At 35.8% G+C, this 12533-nt stretch overlaps 1 protein-coding gene across 4 annotated transcripts; it reads right to left on the reverse strand.

The window, feature by feature from the left end:
- Window positions 1–1782: 1782 nt before the first annotated feature.
- On the reverse strand, window positions 1783–10391 carry LOC114320301 (uncharacterized). Of its 4 annotated transcripts, none has more exons than XM_028267453.2 (3): window positions 10225–10391; window positions 2521–4435; window positions 1783–2408 (listed from the first exon to the last, which is right to left on the reverse strand). In XM_028267453.2, the coding sequence occupies exons 2-3, from the start codon at window positions 4235–4237 to the stop codon at window positions 1987–1989; spliced, it is 2139 nt and encodes a 712-aa protein (XP_028123254.2). In that variant the 5' UTR covers window positions 4238–4435; window positions 10225–10391; the 3' UTR covers window positions 1783–1986. The 4 variants fall into 4 exon arrangements, with proteins under 4 accessions (XP_028123254.2, XP_028123252.2, XP_028123253.2 ...); XM_028267451.2 differs by having other exon boundaries at window positions 2521–4447; window positions 10225–10377; XM_028267452.2 differs by having other exon boundaries at window positions 2521–4447; window positions 10081–10356.
- Between the last annotated feature and the right edge of the window lie 2142 nt (window positions 10392–12533).

Consider the following 12533-nt stretch of genomic DNA (forward strand, 5'->3'; position numbering starts at 1 on the left):
TAGGTTTGGATTGATTTTTTGAATCTGTGATTCGGTTCCGGATTGAAAAATTAAAAATTCGTAGTCCACGGATCAGTTCCGGATTGAACCCCATGGTTCCGGATTGGAACCGATTCGGACTGTATACAAATATCCTATATTTATATTATATACCCTCATGCATAGTATCTTCTCTTATTCTATATAAAACCTAAATCTGCATAGTATCTTCTTTTATTATTTTTGTTTGTTGGTTTTTAATTTTAATTTGCAATAATCTAAATACTTATGGTGGAACTAGTTTTCTTATGATTGTTTAAATTCTAGAATAGTATATCGTTATTGTAAAAAGACATGTTGTTATTGTGGAACTAATATGATACTATGTTTATATTTTTATAAAATTAAAATGTTATATATATATATATTTTTGTTATTTAATTATGTGAATCCGTGGTTTTAAACTGATCCAATCCGTGTTTAAATAGATTGGTTCGGATTCGTTCCACGATTTAAACGGATTGGATTGATTTTAATTTTTCAAGAACCGTACATAACGGATTGGTCCTGATTTTACCCAAATCCGGATCAATCCGGACCATGCTCACCCTTAAGTAGCACAACAAGGAAGCTACCAAACAAACTATAATGAGACTCACCTCATTACTACTTCAATCCTACCCCCTAATCTGCAAAACAAACAATCCTACCCCCTAATCTGCAAAACAAACATGACCAAAGTTTAAAAAATTAGACTTATAAATACTACAAAATAAGGCCTAGATATCATGCAATCTAAATGTAAATTTTCTTGTATCTTATATCCAACAATTTATTCTATCTAATCGTATGGTATAATTAATCCTTAACAATCCTATCAATAATCCATGGATATAGATAAAAATTTGAAAGAAAAAGTGACAAAAAAAGAAAAAAGAAAAAAAAAAGATGAGAATAATCTAAATAAAATATAAGCTTATTTTCTCATTTCACAGCCTTAAAGGAAAAATATGAAAAAGCGAAAGACAACATATCTTTGCCTTCATCTTCTTTTGAAAATAAATTTATTCACACATTTTTTTAATAAATGAATAATATATAAAATATGATTGGTCCAATTATATGAATAATGGAAAACGGGGGAAACCCCAGCACTCCCAGTGGGTGGTGATTGGTTGAATTTTTATTTTATTTTATTTTATTTCCTTCTCTTTACTCCCCACGTGTATGTGGGATTGATGAGGGTCGTTCCGTACAAGGGGGTCCGAAGTAGGGCTCATGAATAATATATAAAGATTTGAGGAAAGGATTTGGGATGATTTTTGAGCATTTGTTCATTAAATTTAAAAAATAAAAAATAAAAATAAAAAATGAAGATGCTCTAACGTGACTCTCCCTCCAAACACGCAAATCTTTATCGTCTCTGATTCACTTCACCATCACTACCCTTCTCAAGTCGAGCACAGACGCCAATTGATGTTTTCATCAAAAGAGTTCCTCAGAAACCATGCAGACAAAAAGACCAGCCCAATGGCTTCCTCTCTACAGAGAAAACCTCGTCCACCAAAACCCTAAATTCCTCACAAAAAAAGCTTCTTCAAATTCAATTAATGTATAGTAATCTCCCTCCACAAATTGCTAGAACCCCTTTCTGAAGTCCCTGAAGCGGACAAAGATCCAACAAGCACCAGTTGTTGTTGTTGACCTCAAATTCGTAGATAGTTTTCCAATTTTCCCAATAATGAAAAGTAGGAAATTTTAAAGTAAAATACACAAAAAAAAAAAAAAGCAATTGCCACGTCATGCAGTAAATAACACACTTATTTTACAATTTTTTTTCGTCTACACGGGTCTTCTGTAAGCTCAACTGCAAATAATTATCCTTAAAATTCCACAAAGAAGAGAATAGCACAACATACAAGACAAAAGTTCATGCTTCCTATATATAAAATGATTGCCATATCCTACTCTTTTCTTTTCTCCGCTTCCTTTCTCTAAGATCTTAACTTAGCTGGGCTCTTCCTTTGGATGAAAACTTGGAGATCCTTCCCTAATATTGACTCCTCTTGTGGTCGTGGTTGAAGTGATTTTATCAACACAATCCAATTCGATCCATGTTGGCTCGCAATTTTGCAGAACTACCTCTTGTGCTTCATCCACTATCCAATCATTCATTGGATCAATCTCTTCAACTAAACTGTCACTGCTTACACGTGACTCAAAATTTCGCAGCTGCAGATTATAATGCACAAACGTCAAATCATTCAACCGTTTTTGCTCTATATGATTCCTTCCCTTTGTGAGAAGCTTCTCAGCCACACTCTTCTTGAGTTGATATTTTGACGCGCCATCACATGTCTGACTTAGAATTCGAATTGCGAGTCTCTGCAACTCAGGACATTGTCCTCCATAATAGGACCACCAAAGGGCTGCAGAAAAAATTTCAGGGCACAAGTATTTCAAATTCTAGTTCAGATGAAATGAAATAGCTGAAGATAAGCAATGCAAATAATAATAGAGCATAACATAGATTTCTCTAACCTGGAGAATTACTTGATTGTCGATCAGCACTTCCTTGACCAAAAGAACCCTTAGCTGCTCGATATTCATCAACCTGTAATGAGACCAAATCTTGAAGGTGCTTACCTTCTACCATGCGAACAATACAGCACAATAGACCACTGGCAACCTCTGCATCAGTGAAGAAATCACTTGAATAAAAGAGACTCGGGTTCAGAAAATAACCAGCAGAATGGAGAGGACTATGAAGATGATTGTTCCAAATCTCATCAATAGCTCTCCAAAAAGGCATGTACTGGGCCTTCTTGTTCTTAAATTCCTCCTTAATTGTTTCCTTAGCCTGATCAATAGTTTCGTATATATAACCAAGTTGTGGTTTATCACTCTCACTAATCAAACACAAGACACGGACCAGCGGAATAGTTGCCTTCAAAACTACTGTAGCCTCCATCCAGAAAGAGCAATCACACACCAAATCAGCTATTCTTAACCCCTCCCTGCTAGAAGCCCAGATTGAAGTGCTCCACTCAGATGAAAAAAACATTCTCTTTAAGTTCTCCTCTTCTGACACAATATTCTCTAAAGTCAAGAAAGGCATGGCTGACCTAATCTTGGAGGGCTTAACTAGGTCACAGCCATTAGTATATTTTCTCATAAGCTTCAGAACTGTGGCACGACTGTAAATGAATTTTGTAATAGATTTGGCCTTCTCCAGTATCCCTTTAATGAGATCCATCATACCTATTTTCTCTAACATGAGTTCTAAGCAATGAGATGCACTGACTGTCCAAAAAAATGTCCTGTGCTTCTCCATTAATTGCTTGCCCACAGCTTCCATACAGGCTGATGTAGAATATGTGACAATTTGAACCAAATTTTCAGCCCCAATCTCATCAATAACTTCATCAAACAACAACTGCAAAGCATTGATGTTTCCAAGAGCAGCTGAAATATCCAATGACCTGAGATAAATTGGTCCTTGTGGGCAATGCACTAGAATGTTTATCAGGTTCCGTCCGTTTCCATCAATCCATCCATCCAACAACATGCTGCACCCTGTGCTTGCCCATGAATTTCTAATTTCCTTGATATACTGTTGCATCTCTTTCACCTCATCCCAAAGGATCCACCCTTTCAACTCCTGACAATTGGGGATCCTAACCCCAATCTGACCAGAACCAATGGTGGCACTTATCATTCTCTGGAAGCTAGGAGATTTTGCAGCACTGAAATCAATGCCCGTTTCATAAAAGAATCTACCAATGCATCTCTCAGCTTGCTGTGATGATAAATCTTCCAAGGCACTGGGAGCTGCTTGTGAACATTTGGGAAAAGAACACACTTCCGTCACGCTGTTTTCTGATATAGAGTTCACTTTCACACGCTTTTTGCTTCCAGATCCAGCAGCTTGATTCATGTCCAGCTTACCATCCTTGACGGCATTGGAGTCAGGGCACCAATTTCTCTTCCAAGGAAGATTTGGATGGTACAGCTCCCCAACTTCCTTGCTCAAATTTCCCTTTTTCTTTTCAAGCAACTTGTCTCTCATTAGGTCCTTCACGTTTGTGGGAACTTTTTCACAAGGAACTACATCTCCCCTTATGCCTCCTAAGTGGCATTTAAGGCGGCTGAATCCACTTACTACTTTACCACAATAATTGCATTCGATTCTCCTCTTATGGTCATCAAGAGCTGTACCATGATCATGAATATTTATAGCAACTTCATTTACAGCCATTTTCTTGATTAACCGGATATAACAGCCCTCAAATTGATGATAATAATAATCAAGAGAGAAAATATGTTACACCACTGACTGTTCAACTTCTTTTCACTCCCTTGTTTTAATGTTGCTGCAACTATTGACTACTACATGAGTAATATCACAATACATCCTCTTGCTTATCAATCCACATCGCATAAATTGCAGTAAGGCCTGCAAGCACAGCTGCGAAGTTTGCTTGGAAAATTAAAATGCTACAATTAAGCAATTGCCTCCACCATGGTAATGGAGATAGAAAGTGAATTTCAATAATGCAGGTTGGTCCAAATAAAAATGCCCTCTGACCCAAGTATACTACCATAGCAAAGATTATTATGGATTTTCTGTTTAAATTTGCACAACACTAATCAACGACACAAATCGCAATCAGATGTGTTGTGTTTTTATCAAAGTAAACAGCTTTGATTAGTTTATCCAAAATCCTGTACTTGTAGCCCATAGCAAAAGAATTTTGTAAGCAAATCATTATTGGTTTAATTATAGAAGGCTGGACAAAATGAGGGAATTTAAAAATGTTAAAATGAACTTATCAATTAAGAGAACATTATAAAAGCAAAGGGAAAAAAAATAGAAGAAAAAAAAGACAGCATATTAAGGCAAAACTGGCCCGTGATTCTACCATAGGAATTAAAAATCAGTTCAAACAAATATTTGTATGTGGTGTCTTATTTCCTTACGAAATATCTTTATAACTATACACTGACAACGTCTCTTTGTTTCTCATGATCTTTCAAGAAACTGCTGTCTGATACTGTCTGATATTGAATGATATACGACCATATCACTGATACCGATACATATTCCAATACCGTTATTTAAAATCATGGTAGAAAGCCACATGGGGTGGGTGTGTGGAAAGTTACTAGGCATGGTTGTTGGAGTTCTCAAAGCATGTGCATTTTGAGGTGGGGGATGGCCGCAAAATTCTTTTTTGGAATGATCTCCAGTGTAGGGATATTCCCCCTTTCATTGCTTTCCTGGATAAATACAATATTGCTGTCAACAACACTGCTTTGGTTGCGAATTATCTAACAGCTAATGATGCTGAATTAATGTGGGAATGGCTTTCCATTAGAGCTCTCAAAGATTGGGAGATGGGTGCCTTTATGGAACTGGTGTTTCTCTTAATAGGTCCAAGAGCATGAAGCGGAGGTATGTTAAGGGGACTTTCACTGTTAAGTCATATTTTTCCTTATTCTCAATTGAAAGGGAGAGCTATTTTCCTTTGGAGGTATAGTAACGGGACTTTCACTGTTGACTCCTATTTTCTCTGAGGCTGTGTTCGGTTAGGGGGTTTAGGGAGGGATTTGGAAAGGGAAAGGGAAAAGGTGTGTGAAACTAGATGAAATGTAAGTATATTTTATTCACATTTTACTTACCTTTTTCCTTTTCCTTTTCAAATCCCTTCCCAAATCTCCCCAGCAAACACAGCCTTATTCTCAAGGGAAAAGGAGAACTATTTTCCTTCAAAGACTATTTGGAAGTTGAGCATTCCTACCAAAGTGGCATTTTTTTTTGGACTGCGGCTCTTGATTCCATTTTGACCACTAATAACTTGGTGAAGAGAGGTTTCAAATTAACAAACAAATGTTGCATATCTTGTAAAGCGGACGAGACAGTGGATCATCATCTCTTGATACATTTTTGTGGCTGGGGTGCTTTGGAATTTATTATTTTCAGTGCTTGGGATGTAATGGGAGATGCCATTGCTCGCTATGGTCTAAAGCTTTTGGAATCTTGGGGCAATAGTTGTAGGTTGAAAAAGAAGGGGGGAAATTAGCCAAGACTGCCAGGTTGACATGATTGCAAAGGGTGAGTCTGGCAGGGCCATGTGGCGTGGCATGATTGGTCAACACCCCAGTTGGTGGACAGATAATGGTCAAAGAATTAAGCTAGTATATTTTATAAGGAAATGAACTCCTAAATCGATTAGGGAAGAAGAACCAATTAACTATTGCCAAGTTAATCCCATTCTTAGAAGATAAGAAACCTTACATTATAAATATACGTTTTGCCTAATTGGCCAAGGTACGCGACATGATTCACAAAGAAGACTCCACTCTCTCTATGATAAGATTGTGTTGACTTTAGTATCGAAGGGCCTTCTAACCAACCATCTCCAGTCAAGCAAGCTCACAATGCCTTGTTTTACAAAAACACGGCTACGTGGCGATTTGTTCATCTTTTTGTTTAAGGTTGCCTCACTATATAGAGGTGAGAATTTCCCCCCTCTACAATTGGCGTTGTCTGTGGGAAAGAATGGAGTTCAACAGAAAAGACGGCAACAACAAAAATTCATTTACGAGACATGGAGGATGACTATAATTTCATTCATGTATACTGGTGGAACAAAGATAAGAGTTGTTCTTTATTTTTGCCATGGTCAGTCCACACCATGAATTCCACATGCTATGAAGTACACCCCAGATTAAAGCTAACTTCTAAGAGATTAGCTTTCATGCGAATTGGCACACCAATAGCTCTCACCAAGGGTCCACGTTTTCTCATCAATGTGTAAGAAAGCACATTGGTTATAAAAATGAAAAATGGAAAGAAAAAAAATAAATAAAAATAATAGAGGACAAAAAGTTTTTAAAAAAAGAGAGCAGAAAAAGGAAGATACACAACACTAAGATTGACATACGTGGTAGCAACCATTAATAGAGTTGGGTACCTTGTTTTGATGCTCTATGACTATGTCAAAAGAGTCCTATCCCATTTATCACACAGAAGGAACAAGCAAAACAGATTGCTTGAAACTTGTTATTATCTGAAGACAAGAAAAATATATTTCTATCTTTGTTGTTTGATCCAAAAAAACTTTCAAGAGGTAATGGCAAAAATGAATCAAGACGTGGAAGACAAACAGCACCAAATCAGTTGGCAAGATGTCCAACATTGATGGTTGACAACATGCTTGGGAAATGTCGGGCCTCATGTGCAACCACATCCAATGGCACCTCTATTATAGAATTTGTCAATAGGAATTACGTGGGGAGTCTTTGTTACCTCGACCAAGGCAACACTACAATTTGTGTTGGTTCCATTGAGTTCACTAGTTGACCATTTTTTTTTTGATAATCGAATATCCGGGCCAGTTTACGCACACCTCGGCTAATCCCGAGGGACCAATCCTACTGCCCACTTGCGGGAGCCCCATTTAAAACCAAGGCGAACGCCCTGTATGGATATGGCCCCAAGGAGCTTATTGCTGCTAATGGGTATTAAACTTGAGACCTAGAGAGAGCACACCCCCAGGCCCCAAGTTTTGCCCAATAGGTCAACCCCTTGAGGTTCACTAAGCTTTTGTTTCATGGTCAATCTCTTTGGCAAGACAATGCTACGACCAATGGAGGAGGGGTTTTGGTCTCTGCTCATATGGTTCTTTTCTTGCTGAGCATTCTTATAGAGAGATAAACCAACTTTCAAGAGAGAGATTTGGGTTTTTGCCATGAGATAATAGAGATGACCAACCATTGAAGCGCGTTTCAGGTGCAACCAAAGAGACGGGCATATCTTGCCACACTTGTGCTTTTCTAGTTGAAGGATTTCGGTCATGATGTGGTAAGTATTTCGTTAATGATTGGATCAAAGAAAGAAGAAAAAGAAAAGGAACGAAGAGAAATAGAGGACATGTGACATATGCAACAATGACCAAGACAATGCCCTATTGTCACCAATGTCAATCTCGCCACCAAAGGAGGTAGTTCAGTAAAAATCACTGGCTTCGCAATTGACGTGTATAAACAGACTTAGCTTTGATGGCAATATGAAGGAGCGCCACAATGCACTGTATCAAACCCATGACATGAGAAATTAAGACAATTTCATTGAACTCAATTATTGCAACTATTTTTCCTCCAATCAAGATTCATGCAGTATGTGCGTGGTCATCACAAAGGAGAAGTTCAATTATGAATTTACAAAGTGTCAAACAAGAAGAAAAAAAATGTTAAGAAAATCACTCTTAAGAAATAAAGTGTTCGGAGTAGCACTCCCTAGACACAAAAGTGTTCACGTATTAGATTGGTTTGATTTTAGAGAAAATTAAGCACTAAATAGGTCCCTGCGTTTTAGAAAAAATTGGAACCATAATTGAACCGTTGAACCTATGTGATCGGACCAAAACTGAACCATAGAAACCGATTTGGTTCTACGATTCTAGAAATTTTATATAATAGGAGATATGGTATATATTTAATAGTAGTAAACAAACTAACAACAATTAGCATAGTTACTTGGTGCTTATCAATTTTATAATAAAAACTATTGTTCAAATCTTGCTAGAAACTTCTATACTTTTGTTTTTATATACAAAAATATTAAAAATTAATAAACAAATATATCACAGTTTGGTTCGGTTCAAAACCATAACCGAAAGCTTAGAACCGCGAACTAAACCAATTCGAACGATTCAACTATTTTCAAAATTGGAACTAGAATCGAAGCTAACAAAAATCAAACTAAGCCAGCAGTTTGGATTGGATCAAATCAGATCAGATTGGTTTCACTAGATTTTTTGAAATTACAAGAACAAGCCATATTAACACCCCCGAGTTCAAGCATGAAAAATGTTGAATATGACAAGAACTTCCACTCCCTTTTCACTTCGATCAAGAAAGTGGAAGTTGGGGAACAAATGAAGGGGAAAATTAGTCAAGACTGCCAGGTTGGCATGATTGCATAGGGAGATTTTGATCAGGACACTTGATGTGGCAAAGTTGGACAATGCCCTGGTCCGCAAGCAAAGAATGGTCAAAGAATTAAGTCAGCATTATGTAAGGAAATGAACTCCTAAATTGATTAGGAAAGAAGAATCAATTACCTAATGTTAAGCTAATCCCATAGAAGGATTAGGATTCTTGGAAAACAAAACCGTACACTACAAATATACATTTTACCTCATTGGCCAAGGTATGTAATACGTGATTCACAAAAATTCAGCTCACTCTACAATGAGATTGTGCTGACTTTAGCATCAGAGGACCTTCCAACCAACCATCACCAACCAGGCAGCCTCATGGTGCCTTGTTTTGCAGAAACGCAAGAACATGGAGGAAGACGGCTACATGGTGGTTTGTTCATCTTTTGGTTGAAAGGTTATCTCACTGTATAGAGGTGAGAATTTTTTCCCACTACAAAATAGGAAGAATAAAGCATGGATGGTAGCTCTTTTTTGCATCATGTGGTGCCTTTGCAAGGACAGAAACATGAGGACTTTTGAAGATAAGGAAATCAATGTGCAGAAGCTTAAGTCCTGTCTATTACATTGCTTTGATTTTTTGAGTATATATATTTTGTGAATCCTCATCCTCTTTGTAGACTTGATAAGAGAGCTCAATTTCTGTTGAGCTTTTTGACATAATACTTTTGGTATAACGGGCACGCCTTATTTTGAAATGTTTAATATGTTCTTCTGTTTACTTATACTTTATTCAAATATAATGGAAAAAAATGCAACATAACACTAACTAAAACTGAAGAACCACATATACCATGTCTTAAATATCAATATATCATTCATATAACAGTTGTATTCCATCAAATACTCAAAAGTGATAAAAATAAAATTGTAAATCATACATCTTTTACGAACCCCCCCCCCCCCCCAAAAAAAAAAAAAATAGTATATTCAATTCATACATCACAAGAAATCACAATAGCATAAGCAATCGCAACAACAGTGGCATAAGCAATACAAAATAATAATAATTTTTTTGTTTTTAACTTCTTTTTTCCCGCTGCAACGGATGTTGAGAACAAGGGTGATAGCTATGGCTCAAATGTAGACAAATTACCACGTAAATGGAGTTTGAATTTTAATGGAGTTTGAATTTTAAGGAAGTATGGCGTTTTTCTTGAATTTTACACTGGGAGTGGGCTGAGAGAAGAAGACAGAGGAAGAAGAAGAAAGCCGAAGAAAATAAAGATTGAGAAGGAACCTTCAACTTAGTTTTCGGCGGAGCTTCCACCGACCTCTTCCTCTTCTCTCACTCTCGTGGCTAGGGCTTGATCGTTGGATATATGAGTATCGCCCTCGCAGCTGTCTATTTCTTTTTCTTTTCTTTTTCCCCATTTTTTTTTACCTCATTTTTCACTATATCATTTTTCTTATTTTACACTTTTACACCAATAAATTTTATAAAATTTCGTTTGACCCACTGGCCTGGCCTGGCGTGTCCCCAAGCATCCAAGCAGCAACAACTAACTAGGGTATTCATGATTCGTGGTTTGCCATTAAATTTGGAATTAACCAAATTACTGTTTCGTGCTATTCACGAATTGTGTTTATAATTATTTATATATATAAAGAAAATAATTTTTTTAAAAATAATAATTGTAGAAGTTTTAAATTCTTAAATTAATTTTGTTAATTTATTAATTTTTAAAGAAATAAAAAAAAAATATTGGTTAGTTCCTTAAGTCAAAAATTCAAAAACAAAAAAAATCTGATAAGTCACATTCACTCTTTCCAAAAATATTATTGATCAAAACAATTCAAATAAAAATAAATAAAGACACTAATTATCTATCATTTTGAATTTCAAAATTCAAAATAATATGTTAAGTCACCTTCATCTCACTCTCACCTTTTTCGAAAATAATATAAATCTAAAATTTTAAAAACCCAATCAAATTAAAAATTCAATACAATTCTCTTTTTAAAATATTCAATATTTGATCTTTCTTCAGCCCGGCCAACTCCTCCCCAAATATAATTATGCGATGGTTATTCTCTCTCTTTGTCAATAGTCCAAACTTATTTCAAATTTGTTTGTTTGTGATTTTTTTTTTATTTTATTTTTTTGTAAATCTATATTTTGGTGTGAGTATTTTTTTTCCCCTACGTGACTTTTTTCCAACTAATTGATAATATATATATATATATATATATTAACTATCTTTGTTTTGGAAGTTGATTTAAAGTTTTTTTTTTTTTTTTGTGTGTGGATGTTTGTGTATTTTTTGTATTGTTCTTATTATTTCTTTTGACATATATGAATTGATAATAAAGTTATGAGTTTTTTTTTTTAAAAATAAAATAAGGCGTCTTATATTATTCTTTATGATTTGGTCATTTTTAAAATTTCTTAAACAAAATTTTCAAATTTTTTATTTGTAAAAACTTAAAAACATTTTAATTGACTTGCCCATCAATAAATAAAATTTTAAATAATAAACACTATTCCATAATTTATGGATTTAAAAACAAAAATTAATACCAATATATGGAATAAGAAAACCTAAAATCATGCATTTTTTTTTTTCATTTTTAACTCTTTAAACAAAAATGATTTTTCCCCCGATTTTTGCCCCCTCGAACAACTCGAAACAGATAGAAGAGAAAGAGAAAGAGAAAGAGAGAGAGAGAAAGAGGAGAGGGAATAGAGAGAGAGAGAGAGGCCCCCTCATTCACCTCCGCCGCCGCTGATCGATCGCAGATCGATCGGTCGATCGTCGCAGCCCGTCGCAGCTAGGTCTGAGCAATGAATCCGTGAAATCCGTAGTCCGATCCAGTCCAGTCCAATCCGATAGGTTTGGATTGGTTTTTTGAATTCGTGGTTCGGTTCCGAATTGAAGAATTAAAAATCCGTAGTCCACGGATTGGTTCCGGATTGAACCCCACGGTTCTGGATTGGAACCGATCTGGGTCGTATACAAATAGTCTATATTTTTATTATACATCATCTCCCATAGTATCTTCTCTCATTCTATATAAAACCTAAACTCAAACCTAAATTCGTATAATATCTTCTTTCATTACTTTTGTTTGTTAGTTTTTAGTTTTAATTTGTAATGGTCTAAATACTTATGGTGAAACCAGTTTTTTTATGGTTGTTTAAATTCTAGAACAGTATGTCGTCATTATAGAAAAACATGTTGCTATTGTGGAACTAATATAGCGCTATGTTTATGTTTTTAAGAAATTAAAGTGTTAAATATATATTTTTTGTTATTTAATTATGTGAATCCGTGGTCCTAAACCGATCCAATCCGTGTTTGAATGGATTGGTTCGGATTGGTTCCATGATTTAAACGGATTGGATTGATTCCAATTTTTTAGGAACCGTAGATAACGGATTGGTCCTAGTTTTACCCCAATGCGGTCCAATCCAGACCATGCTCACCCCTAGTCGCAGCCTCGTCTCCGACCGCCGTCGCCTCCGTCTCTCTCTCTCTCTCTCTCTCTCTCTCTCTCTGCTACTCCTTATTCTTCTTCCTTCTTCTTATTCCTCTTCTTTCTTCTTTC

The sequence above is a fragment of the Camellia sinensis genome, chromosome 15 (genome assembly GCF_055761805.1).
Source record: "Camellia sinensis isolate YWXY chromosome 15, ASM5576180v1, whole genome shotgun sequence".
NCBI classification, from domain to species: Eukaryota; Viridiplantae; Streptophyta; class Magnoliopsida; order Ericales; family Theaceae; genus Camellia; species Camellia sinensis.

Excerpts from the sequence above, each read along its gene's own strand:
- LOC114320301 (XM_028267453.2), bottom strand. The coding sequence starts at position 4,237 with ATGGCTGTAAATGAAGTTGCTATAAATATTCATGATCATGGTACAGCT. Across the intron at positions 2,409-2,520 it reads ACAATCAAGTAATTCTCCAG|CCCTTTGGTGGTCCTATTAT; the intron begins GTTAGAGAAATC and ends TTTTTTCTGCAG.